Source organism: Zingiber officinale, chromosome 6B (genome assembly GCF_018446385.1).
Source record: "Zingiber officinale cultivar Zhangliang chromosome 6B, Zo_v1.1, whole genome shotgun sequence".
NCBI lineage: Eukaryota > Viridiplantae > Streptophyta > Magnoliopsida > Zingiberales > Zingiberaceae > Zingiber > Zingiber officinale.
In genome coordinates this window covers 123,471,686-123,489,810 of record NC_055996.1, presented here as the reverse complement: position 1 = coordinate 123,489,810, position 18,125 = coordinate 123,471,686, and the positions used below count along the sequence as shown (strand labels likewise).

The window sequence follows — 18,125 nt, the reverse complement described above, 5'->3', positions numbered from 1 at the left end:
CAGATCGGTTGCGCCATTATACTCCCCGATCGATATTGGAACGTAATGCTTTGGAAGAGGGTCTTGTAAGATAGCCTCAGAGAACTGGCGATTGACCCGCTCGGGGGATGACTCTACACGTGGTGCTTTCCCCTTTTTGGCGTCCCGCACGGGCGCTTCATCTGACGATCCTTGGTTGGCTAGGGCCAGCTCCAACGGAGTCTGGAACAGTGCCCGATGGAATGGAATAGGGGGGGCCAACGCGTCTCCTGGTGTGTCGGTCTGCCCTTTGTTCTGAGCCCAAGTAGAATATTGTTCCGGTCAATCCTCCATGGCCGCTCGGCCTCGAGAAACCGAGGAGGCTTGTTGCGCTATCCTCTCTGCTTGAGCCTTCTACTATTGCTCGACCATCTTTGCGGCTCGCGCTTGGATGAGTGCTTCGAGCTCCTCGAGAGAGAGCGTTACTATGAGTTGACATCCAGCTTCTTCCATCTTCTCAGCTCGGATTTAGGTGCGTTCCCACAGACGACGCCAATTTGATCCTGTCCGTGTGCTGAGTCGATGAAAGCTAGGGACGTGGCGCTCCCTACTGCCTTCGGGTGATCTCCGCGATGATGTGGACCTCCGGTGAACCTGCAACAAAGCCGGGCCGGGAAGGGGTTCCCGGTGACGACCCTCCAACGCTCAAGTCAGGCAACGGCGAGATGAAGCAGAGACAAAATAATGACTGCGGCTACAGTAGATGGGAGAAAAAACCATACCTCCGTCGAAGTCTGGGGGTCTTTATATAGGACCCCAGAGAGGCGCATGCACGCTTCCCGAGGTGTGCACGTTCCTCAAAGCATACCTCAGAATGGTTGTGTCAGAAAAGCGTGCCTGACACCATACAGCAATTGTCCGAGCATATCTCTGCCACGGCAGTGGAAACTTCCCCCGTACGATCATCGGTACGGCTCGGTCGCCGACCATGCTGTTTGTCGGCAGCAGGTGTCTCGAGAATGATATCACAAGCTGCCCCTTTCGTCCTCTTCTAAGTCTTTTGTCGCTACTTGGGCCGGACGGGCTAGTTGCTCGGACTCCCGGGCGCTCGGGTATATATGCACCTCAGACCGGGCGAGTCGGCCGCTCGGTCACATACTCGGACAGGTCACCAGCTAGTTGTTCTGCAGTTCGACCGAGAGGCTCGGCAACTCGGCAAAGCGACTCCTCTATAAGGGAGCTTGTGAGTGTCGGAAACTCGACCCGAGGTCGAGCTGTCTTCATGTCGGCTCGGCAACTACCCAGGCCGGTCGGCCAGGTGACTTCCGCCCCACTCAGCTGGAACTTTGACTCTCCCGTGTAGTTGACCCCTTCGTATGTGGGCCTCCGATCCTTTCCCCCGGATCATTTAAGAATACCCAAATCTGGTTCAAACCATTGGTTGGTTTAACCAGATTGATTTTATTATTAATTAGGGTAGTTTTGATTACATGTGTTGGGCTAGATCTTTTCAGATTTGTTCTAAAAGATCAGATTGACTTAAATGAGCTTAGATTAATAGAACATAGGTAAGAAATCTCAATCCAATTAGATTAGTTTTAATGAGGACATTGGACAGAGCTCATAATCTGGATTCCCAATCAACTGATCAAATGGATTAGTCGATTTAGACTCCTGAAAATCAAGAAGATTTATTTTTCTTGATTAATAATATTGGTTCTATGCCTATATAAATTAAATTAAGCCAATTTTGTACTGGTTAGTTAGTTTTGTAGTAACTTATTTAATTTTAATTTAAAGATGGCACGGATGATTACCAGTCCTGGAAACTCGAATAAGAAAAGTTTCCAATCCTAGATAATTACAGGATTTAGGCGTTGATTCGTTCACTACCGTAGAATCCTAAGGTGGTAGGTTGTGTGTGGAGCTACTTCACCATAAGTTTCTAGAGGAAGATTTTGAAGAATTTGAGAAGGATCCAGAGGAGGATCCTGTAGAATCTAAAGAGGATTCTGAAGAAGTTTCGATGATAGATCAAATTAAAAATCTTGAAGTTGGTCTATCTGAGATTGCCTCAAATGAGTCCAAGTTGAAGGGGATTATATTGGCCACTGCACTAATGTCTATTCTAGTGGGAGTGGTGTTAGCCTATCTAATTTGTAAGAGTTCTGTTATTGTTACTGTCATTATGAACAATATAAGTCCATTTAGTTTATGCCCGTTTATTATATGTTAACAATATGTGACATGTTTTTATGAATGATATGTTCATTCATATGTTGATTACTCTACATGATACATGAAAAATGATTAGTTCATTTTATTAAATGATTAGCTCATTTAATTAAAGAAATCATGATAGAACGATGATTAATTCATTTATTGGCATGTATGTAATAGTATCAATCAATGTTCATTTGATTGGACCATACAAATGATGAGTGGAAACTTAGTTATTACTTGATTTTGTAAACCAACTCAAATTAATATTAAGTCAATCATAAATTATATGCATATGAATTACACTGAATATTAAATAATATATTTATTTATGTTAGGTCATGATAAATAAGAACATTATAGCTAAACTCAATAATAAGGAGAAATTATATGAGGATAATTACAAAATCTGGCAACTCAAGATACAATATGCTCTTGAGGAAAAAGAAGTTCTTGAGGCTATAAAACAGGTTATGAAAGAACCTGTTGATCCCATTACATAAAACAAACGAGATCTTGATGCCTATAAGGCATGGGAGAAGGACTCCACTACTAAGGGAATATTGATTAGTTCCATGGTGGATAACCTAGTTTTTGAATATGAGTCGTATCTTACGGCTCATACAGTCTAGGTAGCCCTTAAGGAGAAATACAGTGGAGTAAGTCTCAGTAAGCTCCTTTGGCTAACAATTAAGTTCGATAATGGTATAAAACGCTCAAATGTTACCATGACCCAACATCTCAGGGAGATGGGTAATATGATTCAAGAGCTTACGACTGCTGGTCATGTGTCAACTGATGAACAACAGGTTCAAGCAGTAATCCGTTCCCTTCTTGATTCTTGGGAAACGATGAAATAGAACCTTACTCACAGTGAGAGTATTAAGACTTTCATTGATGTCTCATGTCATGTTGAACTTGAGGCGGAGAGGATTGAATCTGCAAGGATTTCTGGTCAAGCTTTTGTAGCTGAAGGTTTTGGTTTCAAGAATAAGAAAAGATGGCCTAAGAAAGGAAAGGGAAAAGGAAAGGAGGCTAGTGTCGTTGTTGTTAAAAACTAAATCAAGAAGAAAGGAAAGAAATATGGACAGAAATCTAAGAGCAAGTTGACTTGCTTCAACTGTAGCAAGAAGGGTCATTTTGCTCGGGATTGTACTGAGCCTAAAAAGGTAGATCCATATTTAACTTCTTGCCATGAGCATTATGTTGTAAGTACAGTGTTGTTAGCTGATTTTTATCCTTTGTGGATTGCAGATTCAGGTGCAACGAACTTGTAGCACGTAATCGAGCTATATATGTGGAGTACCATCGGATACCAGCTAGCAACAAATGGATATATGTAGGAAACAATGCAAGAATAGAAGTCAAAGGAATTGACACTTGCAAGCTCAACCTACGTGGTGGGTGTACCTTGTTTCTACATGATGTCCTGTATGCTCCTGAGATTTGACGGAATTTGGTTTCCGTCATTTGTCTTCTTGATTTAGGTTATTGTGCAAATTTTTACAACTGTTGCGTGGAATTTCGAATTAACTCTGTGTTAATTAGGCATGATTATGTAACAAATGGTTTTATGGTTATTAATGTAGAACCAAATAATAAAGATGGTTGTTTTTCTAACATTGTTCTTATTAGTAATACTGATGTTAATGATGAAATTTGACATACTAGACTAGGACATATAGGACAAGGACAAATGAATAGATTAGCTAAGAAGGGCCCTTTAGGCACTCATGCTAAGATTAACTTGTTTATATGTGAGCATTGTCTTGCTGGAAAGGCAACTAAGAAACCATTTGGTAAGGCTATTAGGGTTGAGTTACCATTGCAATTAATTCATTCAGATATTTGTGGTCCAATGAATGTAAAGGCTAGAAATGAGAGTTCTTATTTCATTACATTTATTGATGACTTCACTCATTTTGGTCATGTGTATTTGATTTCTCATAAAAATGAAGCATTAGCTTGCTTCATTCGTTACTTAAACGAAGTTGAGAATCAATTGGAACGTAAGGTTAAAACCTTGCGCACTGACCATGAAGGTGAATATTTGTCTGATCAGTTCAAGATAATGTATAATGAGAAAGGGATTATTAGACAACTAACTATCCCTAAAATTCCATAGCAAAATGAGGTTGCTGAAAGAAGAAATAGGACTCTTCTTGAAATGGTTAGGTCTATGATGGCGCAGGTTAATTTACCAATCTCCTATTGGAGAGATGCATTATTAGTTGCGGCCTATGTACTTAACAAAGTGTCTTTAAAGTCAGTTTTATCTACCCCATATGAATGTTGGATAGGTAGAAAGTCGGATTTGAGTAATCTGAGATATATTCACTTAGAGATCTTGTGTGCACTTAGAACTCATTGATTGCTTACTCATTTGTTGTGCTTCATCAAGATTAAGTCATCAAAAGAGTCCAAGAGTTTGGACAAAGATTGAAAGCTCTTAACTCCTTAAGTTCTTGATAATTTTTTCTTCTCCTAACATTGTCATTTATATCAATCATCTAAGACATGTGAGAATTGAATTGTCGACAAAATCAAAGTTAAGGGCAAGCTTGTGAGAGCTTGTTTAAATGCCATTGGTGTGAGTCAAGGTTAGTGCCTTGAGAGTTTTATCTTTGACTTGTAGAGGCATACCTATATATTGCCTCTTGTGAATGTATGATTTACTAGATCTTTTGAGGAGTGGCACACTTTATTTTATTGGTAAAATCGACCTCTAGTCAAGATTGACCAAATTAACCAAGCTTGAGTTGACTCGAATTTAGTTTCGATGTTTGATCAATATGTTAGTTGACAAGAGGAAATTAAGTCCAAGTGGAATATGGTTTACCGGATACTTGCCAATCAAAAGTCCAATAGAGAGTTGACATGAATGACAAAGTCCAGATAGGCTAAGGTGGATCAGATGCTAGGCAACGTTGAACTCTCAATAGGTCAAGGTGATCGGATTATAGACAATGAGAAATTCCTAGCAAGTCAAGATTGACCTAATGCTAGACAATGATGAAGTCTCGGTAGATCAAGGTTGACTGGAAGGTTATAGTGAAGTCTCAATAGGTCAAAGTGGAACAGATGCTAGACAACAAAAAGTCCCAACAAGTCATAGTTGATCAGATGCCAAGTAAAGGAAGTTTTAGTAGGTTGAAGTCAATTGGATACCAGACAAGATGAGAATTCATATTTAGTAAGGCTAAAATAGGAGTATTAGTTGATTGATATGGTGTATTAATTGACTTATAGACTTGAAACATCAAAATTGAGGTTTGCGGAGTTTTTCAACATTGTTACAATGTTTTTTTGGGATTGGCCACAATAATTAGGGTTTGCAATAATAACCATGATTTGTTATAGTAATAAAGGTTTCTGCTACAATAATAATTGATTGATGAACAGTAGCAGTTGAATGTTACTATAGCAAATAGAAAGTTAGTTAGGAATTCAATTATTTAACTCGATTGATCGTGATTAGTCGACTGATCGATGAAGTGTAACAATTGATTAATATCACTATTTAAGTGAACAGAAAGCTTGGAACATGACTATGAGAATCAACTGATTAGGCAATAGTCGACTGATGATAATGAACAATCGACTAATGTTAAGGCAATACTAAAATCTATAGTGGAGCAATCGAATGATGAGAAAAGGCAGTCGATTGATAAATAAAAATGAGCCCAATAACAACCCTATAAAAGAGGGTTTCTTGGAAGATTGAAGATGTCGATTCTTGGAGGGTTGAGAATGAAGTGACAATGCATTTTGGACCAATAAGATGTAAGTACCCCGTGGAGGTTTTGATGTGATCAACCAAGTCAAGTCCTGTTGTCTTTTGATACTTTGTGTCTAAGTGTGTAGGGACTTAGGAGCATAGGAAGTCGAGCGAAAGACATAACTAGCGAGAAAGACGGTAAGGGTGTCAATTCGGGTGGGTTGGGTCGGGTTGAGTTTTTTTTTTTTAACTCAACCCGAACCCGAGTTCAACCCAAAACACCTAAACCCGAACCCGATCAACCCGATCAACCCGAACCCAACCCAGATAACCCAAAAATCCGATTCAAAATGACTTTTTTGGGCTATTTTTCCTATAATTCTTCACTTTTATCTCAATACTCTATCATTATCATACAAACATGATATTAATATACATAAAAATATCTTAATTTTTAAAATAAAATTTGATTTAACCCTAAAAAAAATCCACTAAACCTTATATTTAAGTCAAGCTGGGTCAACCCGAACTCGACCCGACCCAACCCAACCCGAAAATTTTTAACTCTCCAACCCTCCAACCCGAACCTGACCTGAACCCGAAAATGCCCAACCCGAACCTGATTTTTTTCAGGTCGACTCGGGTTGGGTCGTCGGGTCGGGTTCATTTTTGACACCCCTAAAAGACGACATAGGAGATAGTCGACGGACTCGGTATGTCTGAGGGATGAGGTGTTACGGAAGAGTACGTTGGCAGACGAGAAGGAAGAGTGTGAAGCTTCCGAGGGACGAGAAGCTAGAGCAGAAGACTGCTCAAGAAGGCTCAAAAATGGGTTCATGTGAGCCCTATTCCGGATGGACAAAATCACTCAAACGAGCGGAGTTGGAATAGGAGAATCAGACAGTCAATAGGCTATTGACTGTCCAGATCGATCTGGGCACCCGGACCCCCGGGGGCAGCCAGGACCCCTCGAGGCTCGCGCCCCGGACTAGAAAACTTATTTGCGCCACTCTGACATTGATCTGTTGCACCGCAAATAAAATTTTATCCGCACCCAGGAACTCAGAACCCTTCCAGACACCCGAATCATGTCTATAAATACAATCCTAATTTTTATAATTAGTAGACAATACTTGTAAACGAATTCTCTTTCTGTTCTATTACTTTTGTGAGTTGTCAATGTTGTAAAGATGTCACTCTGCCCAAAAGAGATTTTAGTGACCTCATTTGTCTAAGATTAGCAATCCTCTACTTGTAAACCTAGTAAACTCTCTTGCCTCTATTTTTAATTTGTGCATTTACTTTTTGTTATTATACAAGTGTTTGCCTAACTTAGTCCAAAGATCAAGAAAGGGTATTCGTGTCTTTTCAGGGCTATTTATCCCCCCTTCTAGCCAGCCTCCAGGGGACTAACTATTGGTATCAGAGCGAGGACACTTCAAAAGGACTAACTACCTACCAAAGCAAAGAAAGTAATGGCCAGATCGACCAAGCCTCATCCCGCCAAAGTTTGAGAAGGAGTTCGTGCACTGGAAATACCGAATAGAGGTATTCCTAAAAACTGACTTTGAAATTCTTTTAATAATTAAGTATGGTTTTGTGGTTCCCAAAGACCAGCAAGGCTAGAGAAAGAAGAGTACCTCTGGATGAAGAAGGAGCAAAGCGATTTCGTAGCTAATAGTAGAGTGGAATATCACTTATTAAGTGTATTATCGTCTCAAGAAGTAAACCGCATTGGAAGCTACACATCGCCAAAAGATCTCTGGGAGAAGTTCCTGGAACTCCATGAAGGAGCATCTAAATCGAAGCTTGCATGATGGGGCATTCTTCGGAGAAAGCTAACGAACATTCGTCTGGAAAAAGATGAGCCTAACTACACGCGAAGATCAAGAAGCTGATCACCAGATTGGTCAACCTCGGCTAAATGGTAACCAACTAGGATTCTGTATGTTACGCACTCAATGATTTTCCCAGAACTCCAGAATGGACTTCGATCATAAACACCTACTACATGTTGAAGGACTTGGAGATAAGTACCTTAGAGGAACTTTTTTCTACTTTGGAATTACATGAAAACTCGATGTGCAGGTATAACAAAAGAGTCAAGTCAAAATCTGGTACTAAAAGCCACCAAAAAGGACTAAGCTGAGTCAGACTCAGATCTGGAAGCAGACCAATAAGCTTATATGGTAAGGAAGTTTAAAAAGTTTTTTAGATCTAATAAATTTAAAGAAATACAGAACAGAAAAAAATCCAAGAAATAGAAGAAAGGTTCGATACTACCAGTGTTAAAAAGAAAGGACACATAAAAGAGAACTGTCTGGAACTCAAAAAGGAAAAAGACAAGAGGCCACTTGGGACGAAAGCTCATCATCCGAGTCAGAAATAGAAGCATACGTTGGACTAGCACTAATGACTAGTCACGAAGAACAACGCACCTCATAAGGCACCATCGATGAAGGGGGTGCTACTTCAGACGAATACAACGAAGCAGGGGGACACTCAAGCTTCGAATTAAATATGGTAAGTGAGGTATACCTCTTACCTTCTGATCAACTATATTATGATATTAAATCAATGTGCAAATTAAAAACTAAAAATGGGAATTTAAAAAAGGAGAATTTAGAAATAAAAATAAATCTTGGCAAAATCTTTCTTAATAGAGGATCTTGAAAAATTAAAAATTGAAAATGCTAATTTAAAGGAACAAATAGAAAATTTAAAAAAATCAACATACTTAAATTTTAGATATTCTCAAGGTATAAATTGATATTATAGATTTCATAAGGGTCAAATCAGAAAAGTAACAAAAATATACATTCTTAGAAAATGCTTGATCAATCGAGTAGGAAGAAACCTATATTGGATTCCAAAGTCATGCTTAGTTAAATTTGAGCATATTTCTAATTTTAATTTGATTTAATATTTACCTTTAATTGTCTAATGTGCTAAAATAAATTTCTTCATACAATTTATGTTAAAAAATTAATTAGGTATTAATTTTCTGAAAAATATAATTTCATTTCCTATCTTTATAAAAAAATTTAAAATTTTTTTTATCGTTGTATTATTTTTATGATTTTTTAAAAAATATTATATTTTTAAATTTTAAAATATTTCACAGAGATATTTTTATAAAATTTATTTTTATTAAAACTGATAATATTCTTTGTCCTACAAAATATTTTCAAAATTTTTTGACTAATATTTAATTTTCTATAAATTATTTATCAAACCCTATTTTTTAATATTAAAAATTCTTGAACACTTAATTTTTTAAAATTATATTTTTTTCCAAAAATACTTACTCTATTTCATTCTCATAAAATTTCTCAAGTTTTTTCGAACCTCAAATATATTTTTAAGTATTTTTAAGAAAAAATTATCTTTCTGTAGTAAATAATTTATTACTGCTTAAGTTGATTTTATTTTCTTTTGAAACTTTTATTACTACTTTGGATATGTTTGCTTAATATTTATAAAAATTCTCACAATTTTTCAACAAATAAAATAATTTCTCAAATTATTTTTGTTGAAAATTACTTTTTAATCACAAAAATTAGAATTTCGAGAATAAATTCTAATTTTTTTCTCAAGTTTTAGTCGCTGTTCATGTATTCCTTGGACTTTAATTTCAATTTAATTTAGCAAAACCCCTATTTTTAATGGGATCAAAGGAGGAGAGTTAGAAGGTAAGTTTAAGGGGGAGGTTCATTTTTTAAATATTGCATATCTAATGTTTTAAACTTGCATAGTAATTTAATTTGATGTCTTGTTTTATCCTATCTTAACTTGGGTTGATCCACATCAAAAATGGAGAGATTGTAAGTACGCTGTGGAGGTTTTGATGTGATCAACCAAGTCAAGTTAGGTCCTGTTATCTTTTGATAACTTGTATCTAAGTGTGTAGGAACTTAGGAGCATAGGAAGTCAAGCGAAAGACACAGCTAGCGAGAAGGATGACACAAGAGAGAGTTGACGGGCTTGGTGCGTCTGATGAATGATGTGCTGGAGAAGAGTATGTTGGCGGACGAGAAGGAAGTGTGCAGAGCTTTCGAGGAACTAGAAGCAGGAGCGGAAGACTACTCGAGAAAGTCCAAAAAGGGATTCGAGTGAGCCCTATTTCGGATGGCCGAAATTATCCAAGTGAGAGGAGCCAGAATGGGAGAAATCAAGCAGTCAACAGGTTGTTGATTATCCAGACTAGTTCGGGTGCCCGGACCCCCGGGTGCAGCTAGGGCGCCCCAGGCTCGTGCCCTGGTCGAGGGCTAGTTCAGCCTCGTCCAACTGCCCGGACCTGGTCCAGGCGGCCGAACCATAAAACTTATTTGCGCCACGCTGTTTTCGATTCGTTGCGCCGTGGATAAAATTTTATCTACACCCAGGCATTCGGAACTGTTCCAGGTGCCTAGATCAGGTCTATAAATACAGTCCTGATTTCTGTAGTTAGTAAAAAATATTTGTAAATGAATTCTCTTTTCTGTTCTACTACTTTTGTGAGTTGTCAACGTTGTAAAGATGCTACTCCGCCCAAATGAGATTTTAGTGAGCTTCATTTGTCTAAGATTAGTAATTCTATGATTATAAATCTAGTAAACTCTCTTGCCTCTGTTTTTAATTTGTGTATTTACTTTTTGTTATTATACAAGTGTTTGCCTAATTTAGTCTGAAGATCGAAAAAGGGTATTCGTGTCTTTTCAAGGCCATTCACCCGCACTCTAGCCAATCGCCAGGGGACCAACACAAGAGGTATCCTAAAGCAACCAATAGCAATCAAAAGCAAGATTTGTGTAAAGTAATTTACTTTCATTGTATTTGTTTTTATATCTTGTATTACTTGTAATTGTTTCAAGAAACAAGTTGTAAGAAACTTCTCCTCCTTTGAAAAGTATATGAGAAGGAGAAAGTTTAGTGGTGATAATATATTATTAGTGCAATTGACCTCTGGCCAAGGTTGATCAGGTTGTTCAAACTCGGTGTGACTTGAGTGATGTTGATTAATATGTTAGTTGATAAGAGAAAAGTCCAAATGAGTCACGGTTGACAGGACACTTGGCAGTCGAAAGTCTAATAGGGAGTTAACATGCGGTGTGAAGTTCTAGTAGGTCAAAGTTGACCAAATACTAAGCAATAAGTAAGTCCTAGCAGGTCAAAGTTGATAGGATATTAGGCAATGATAAAGTTCCATCGGGTTAAGGTTGATCAGATGCTAGATAACGATGAAGTTCCAGTAGATCAAGGTTGACCAAATGCTAGACAATGATGAAGTCCTATCAGATCAAGGTTGATTGGATTCTAGGAAATGGAAGTCTCAATAGCTCAAGGTTGATCAGATATAGAGTAAAGAAATCTTGGTAGGTTGAAGTCCATCGGATATCAGGCAAGATGAGATTTTAGTCTTGATAAGGTTAAAACATGAGTATTAGTCGACTGATAGTATGTATCAATCGATAAATTCAAAACCTCGAAATTGGGGTTTAAGGTACATTTTTAGGATTTGCTATAGCAATTGTGAGCAATAATCTTCTATAGTAATTATGAATAATAATTTGTTGCAGTAATTATAGATAGTAATTTCTATAGTACAGTCGATTGATGACACTATAACAATGAACATAAGCTTTAGAAATTGATTGAAAAACTCAACTGATCATAATTAGTCGTTTGATAGAGTGTATCAGTCGACTGATTTCACTATTTGAGCTCATAAAGTTCAGAACTTGACTATAGGATTTGACTGATTAGGCAATAGTCGATTAATGGTAATAAACAATCGACTGATGCTAAGGTGGATGGAGTCGTAGAGCCGATGAGTCGGAGCAATGTTTGAATCTACAATTGATCAATCGACTGATCGGTATAATCAGTCGATTGATAAGTGAAAATCAATCTGAATAACAACCCTATAAAACAAGGTTATGTGATGTCTTGAAAGAGCTAGTTTATGAGGGTTTGAAGATGAAGTGCTGTTGTATTTTCCACTATCAAAAGACAATCCAAAGCAAAGATTTCACTTATAAAATTATTTTTAATTTTATTTGTATTTGTACTTTGTATTGCTTGTATTTTTTGTGAAAAGCTGGTAAGATGTCTCTCTGCCTCCAAAAGGTATCTGAAAAGCAGAATGATTAGTAGTGGTAGTGTTAGGATTAGACTTGGGACGTAGTCACCTTGGGAGGTGGTGAACCAAGTAAAACAACCATATTTGCATTGTGATGCATTTAGTTACTTTCAAGTTTCCACTGCGCATATCAACTCAACGCGACCGAAGCTATTCACCTCCACTATCTTGAACCAAGCCTAACAAATATCGCTAGGTAGAGCCGTCAATTTGATTTAAACCTATCGGATTGACCCATCCGGCTAAACCATTAATTTAAACGGATTGAGTTGAAATTTTATTAATCGATTTAAAAGCGGAACTAAAAATGGGCCAGCCTGTAGGATTGTGAGTCCAAGCGAGCTGACTCGTGGCACGCTTAGGTTAGCTTGCGGGTTGAGAAGGAAAAAATTTCTAAAATTTGATTATAAATTATGGATTTATGGTGATATATGCATTTTTTTAGTGAAAGTTATAAATTTTTTTACCAATTACTTTGACTAATATATATAAGTGTGAAATTAAGAATTAAAAAAAATATTTTATATTTTTTATAAATATTTATTTACGAAATAATCAAATTCATTGAATTATAGGGATTTTCGATATTTTTTTTATTTTTTTAATGGGTTGGCAGCTTAATCCGCACCCCACCTTTAGTTGAGCTGGGTTAAAAATTTTGGAGTAAGAATCAGAGAGTTCCGAGCTAAATAAAATTAATCTTGATTTGTTATGCATATTATATTATTTTTTATTTTTATTTTCTGCTCCACATTTGTAGATGAGCGCAACTATTGAAGGAATGCGAAATAATGAAAAGGAACCATTCATCCCTTAGCTCTCACCGGTCCTAGCATATATGTCTTAGGACATAAGAGGTATCTGAATTATGTTAACATTAACTCATTTCTTTATTTGTTTTACACTTTGCACATCCTTAATTTGTCACACACTTGCACTTGCGACATAACTATATTAAGTAGGAGAGCATCACAATTCTATTTGTCACACACATGCACTTTTGAATTACTAATCCTTAATTTGAATCCATGTGCAAAAATTGACAATAATCAAATGCCATCTATCATCCTCCTTCCCCTCTACCCAACCTATTTAATCCTATAAATACAAATTTTTTTATAATGAGACATGTCTAGTGACTTATTCCTCAACAATATCATTTATATATATGTTAGATAACCTACTATCATCCAATAATAAAAATATAATATATATATATGTACTAATTCTCAATATTTCTATGACAAAAGAGTTTTTATTAATATTATCCTAACACACTTACTATGATGATGTATTCTTATGTGATAGTAAAAATTATGTTATAATTAATTTAGCAGATACAATTATTTTTTTCCTTTTCTTTTTACACTTTTTTTTTCTAACACCGCCACTGCAATACTACAGGCCATGACGCTGTGCCAAAAAGAAATGAAACAATTATTTATTAGAGGAGAAGTTGAATTTTATATATATTTATATACACCACATAGATTTTGTGTGTGCATCAACAAAGTATTCCTCTCGTTTCAAGCATGCAGGACTGATCATACATAAGACAAAATAAATAATATTATAAATCTTGTGAATTTATATCTGATATTGACGAGAGAGGGCTTAAAGTTACGGAATTAAAGATGCACTTAACTTTTAATTTTTACATATTTAGTGGGCGTTTGATTTAGGGGAATAGAAGTGAAGAATGAGAATGGAAATCATTGATTGTCATTGTTAATTTTTGAATTATAGGAATAGGAATGCAAATAAGGGAATGAATCCTTGAAATTGGGTAATAACTCATTCCCATGTACCTCCCCTTCAATGAGTCATTACTCTATTTTCATCAATCAAAATATTCCCTTATTCCAAAAATATCCTTGACCTAAAACTAAAATTTTCTCCCTTAATATCAAATATCAAAATATATTTATTTATTTTTTCTTTCATATCACTTCTCTCTCCTTGTTCTCTCTCATCATATTTTCTCTCTCATCATTTTATCACACACTTTCTCTCTCCTATCACACTTTCTTTCCTTTTTTTCTCATTACACGTTCTCTCTCATCATACTTTCTCTCTCCTCAATCTCTTTCATCGCACTCTCTTCCTTCTTTTTTCTCATCATACTTTCTCTCTCCTCAATCTCTCCCATCACACTCTCTTTTCTCTTTTTTTCTCATTACACTTTCGCTCTCATCACACTTTCGCTCTCCTCAATCTCTCTTGTCACACTCCCTCCTTTTTTTCCTCAACACACTTTCTCTCTCATCATACTTTCTCCCTCATCATACTTTCTCTCTCCTCAATCTCTCCCATCACACTCAATGTTCTCTTTTTTTCATCACACTTTCTCTCTCATCATACTTTATCTCTCACCATACTTTCTCTCTCCTCATTTTTCTCATTATATTTTCTCTCGCTTCATCCTCTCTCATTGTACTTTCTCTCACATCATATTTTCTCTCTCATCTTCTCTCATCATGCTATGACACTCTCTTTTCTAATTTTCTCTCATCATACTTTCTCTCTCTTCATTCTTTCATATCACACTTTCTCTTTCTTCATTCTTTTTCATCACACTTTCTCTCTCATCATACTTTCATCATTCTCTTTCATCATATTTTTCTCTCACATTCATCTTTCTCTCATATCTAATTTTTTTCTCTTATTTTTCTTTAAGGGTAAAAAAGAAAATTTTGATTTATTCCGATAGAAAATATGCAACTAACCAAACATTACTTTTAAGAGTGATATTCATGCTTATACCCATTCTCATTCCACAATGCAATGATTCTCATTCCTATTCCTAGGAAAGAATTAAACGCCCCCTTACTTTTTATTTTAAAGAACAATCAACATGGTGTTGCATTAACATTAGTGTAGTGCTAATTTTTCAACATTAATATCACTATTATAAGTGCCGATTTTTTCAAAATTAATGTCATATAAATTTTGAAGGGAAATTTTGGTATAATGATAAAGTTATTATTTTGTGATAAAAAAATCACGGGTTTAAATTTTGGAAGCAACTTATTATAAAAAAAATAGGATAAGACTGTGTACAATGGATCATTCCCAGGACTCCACGTAACAGGAGCTTCAATTAATATTACAGTAATAACCCACCTAGGTCTGTGACATATGGATCCTACAGCTCGTGGTGGGTTGTGTTGGTCTGCTGATTGAGAAATTTTTTTCTTTTACAATTTACAATTAAAGTGGAAAATTTAATGATTTACGCTCTCAATTTAAAATTTTTAATATTTTATATATATTTTTTTATTTTTTTTAATTTTTTGACCGGCTCGTGGCTCTCTAACTTACAATCCTGTCTTGGATTGGATTAGTTTGGAATTTTTCTAATCCATCAAGATAGCAAGCCGACCCATTCTACGCCACCATACGATGATTTATGATGGGTTAATCCTTCCGACCACGGATTAGCTTGTTTGAAGGTATTAGATGGGAGTGATAAAAAAAAAAAAATGTGCCTTTCTAAAAAAATCTAAAAGTTAGGTTGTTTTTTTTTTTTTAGAATTTCTCAATTTTAAATGCTCCATCAATTGCAGAATTTATATAGTTTGGTCGAAGGCCATGCCATCACGACTTTGTGCACACTATGCTTGTCCATTCTGCTCGCATGGATTCTTTGCTTTATTTACTGCCCCAGTCAACCAAAACACTATGGAGAGCAACCATTGGTGGAGTTCCGGATCAACTTAATTATTTAAACCAAATCCTACGTTATTAACCACATTAACTAATTCAGTTTTTACAATTTCTTTATTTTTGTTCACAATTCACAGATATTGTATAATAAATACCGCAACTATCTAGATTTTATTTTATTTTATTTTATTTTTAACTTTTTTTCCATTTAAAGTTAAGCTATTAGAATAGCAGTAGCAGTTAGCCCTACAAATTCTATAAATAGTTAGCAGTCCATGCCATCAGTTCAAACCATCTTCTTCCCGCGCTTTTTTTTGTTTCCCTAGCTTTCTTTGAGGCGAGGCTTATGTTCTCATTCTTCGATTCGATCTTCAACGTGCTGGAAAAGGAAACATGGTGCTCGCTTCGATCCCCACGGTGGTGCTGGGCTCGATCGCCTTCACCATATTCTGGATGCTGGCCGTGTTCCCGGCCGTCCCGTTTCTACCCATCGGTCGCACCGCCGGGTCCCTCCTCGGCGGCATGCTCATGATCGTCTTCCAGGTGATCAGCCCCGACCAGGCCTACGCCTCCATCGACCTCCCGATCCTCGGCCTCCTCTTCGGCACCATGGTCGTCAGCATCTACCTGGAGCGCGCGCAGATGTTCAAGTACTTGGGCCGGCTGCTCTCCTGGAAAAGCAGGGGCGGCCGCGACCTCCTCTGCCGCGTCTGCATCATCTCCGCCCTCGCCAGCGCCCTCTTCACCAACGACACCACCTGCATCGTCCTCACCGAGTTCGTCCTCAAGCTCGCTCGCCAGCACAGGCTCCCCGCCAAGCCCTTCCTCCTCGCCCTCGCCTCCAGCTCCAACATCGGCTCCAGCGCCACCCCCATCGGCAACCCGCAGAACCTGGTCATCGCCGTCCAAAGCAAAATCTCCTTCATCAAGTTCTTCGTCGGCGTCGTCCCCGCCATGCTCGTCGGCGTCGTCATCAACATCGTCTTCCTGCTCTGCATGTTCTGGAACCAACTGACTCCCCCGCCGGAGGGCGACGAGCCGGAGAAGCAATCAGAGACGACGGTGACTGAAATCGAGGTGGAAACCCACACCTTCTCGCCGGCGAGGATGTCGCACCCTTCCCCGCTGCAGCATCTGCAGCCGTCTCCGCTGAGGACCCCCGCCGCCAACGACGTGGAGAGGAACGTGCCGTGCCCCAACGCCGGCACCAAACGAGGCTGCTCCGACGTTTCCCACATCAAGATGTGCTTGACCAAGAAAGAGCTCTTCTTGAAGAGCTTCGTCTACATCGTCACCGCCGGCATGCTGGCTGCTCTCCTCATGGGACTCAACATGTCATGGACTGCAATCTCTGCAGCCCTCGTACTCGTCATCATCGACTTCAAAGACGCCGGTCCCTGTCTCGACAAGGTATATATGTATATATATATAAATTTGATTTGTTCTTCAATTAAATTATTAACCGATTACTCACCCCAATACTAGGTCTCCTACTCCCTATTGGTCTTCTTCTGTGGGATGTTCATCACGGTGGACGGATTTAACCGAACAGGAATCCCAAGCGAGTTCTGGGACTTCATGGAGCCGTATTCGCGGATCAACCATGCGAGTGGCGTAGCAGTTCTCTCTATCGTCATCCTTCTGCTATCAAACTTGGCCTCCAACGTACCGACTGGTAAGTTAATTAATTTTATACCGACTGGTAAGTTAGTTAGTTAATTAACTGAAATAATCTAGCTACGTACTTAACTCGGTGGCAGTGCTCCTGCTGGGAGCTCAAGTGGCCAAGTCGGCTGCCGCAGTGTCCCCGAGCTATGAATCAAGAGCATGGCTGATACTTGCCTTCGTGAGCACCGTCGCCGGAAACTTGTCCCTCCTCGGCTCCGCGGCCAACCTAATTGTGTGCGAGCAGGCGCGGCGCTCCGAGACGCATGGCTACGACCTCACTTTCTGGGCTCACATAGTCTTCGGGCTGCCGTCGACTCTCGTCGTCACTGCCGCCGGCCTACCGCTGATCAAGGGTTAGGTGGAATTGTGTGCAGGTAATTAAGCTTCAAATGGTATACGACGTGGTTGGTTGAAGACTGTAATTGTGTGTACTTGTTGATTAAGGTTGCTGGTTGTCGACAGCTTTAATTGGTAAGTTGCATTTAGTGAAAACAATAATTAAGGAATGAGTACTCCTAAAGTTGCCGATCGAGTGCTGAATTTATAAAAAAAAATTAATTATCAACTCATGTCTTAATTGTGAAACCATAATTAATTAATCAAGAATATTGAACAAACAAGCTAATTAAAAAAAATTAAGAATGTTCTGCTTTGGAGCTTTGAGTTGGGTTCGGTAGCTCCCTTTTAGAACAAAAGGAAAGGAACAAAGAAGAAATTTCAAATTATAGACCGAAATGTTCATGAGGATTGAAAAATAATTTTCTAGGGTGATTG

The 18,125-nt window shown here is 38.0% G+C and overlaps 1 protein-coding gene across 1 annotated transcript; it reads left to right on the top strand.

Moving 5' to 3' along the window:
* Positions 1-15,996: 15,996 nt before the first annotated feature.
* LOC121990621 (silicon efflux transporter LSI2-like) lies at positions 15,997-17,836 on the top strand. The gene is made up of 3 exons (XM_042544724.1): positions 15,997-17,093; positions 17,169-17,358; positions 17,444-17,836. Exons 1-3 carry the CDS (start codon positions 16,077-16,079, stop codon positions 17,707-17,709), a joined length of 1,473 nt encoding a protein of 490 aa, XP_042400658.1. The 5' UTR covers positions 15,997-16,076; the 3' UTR covers positions 17,710-17,836.
* Positions 17,837-18,125: the final 289 nt, after the last annotated feature.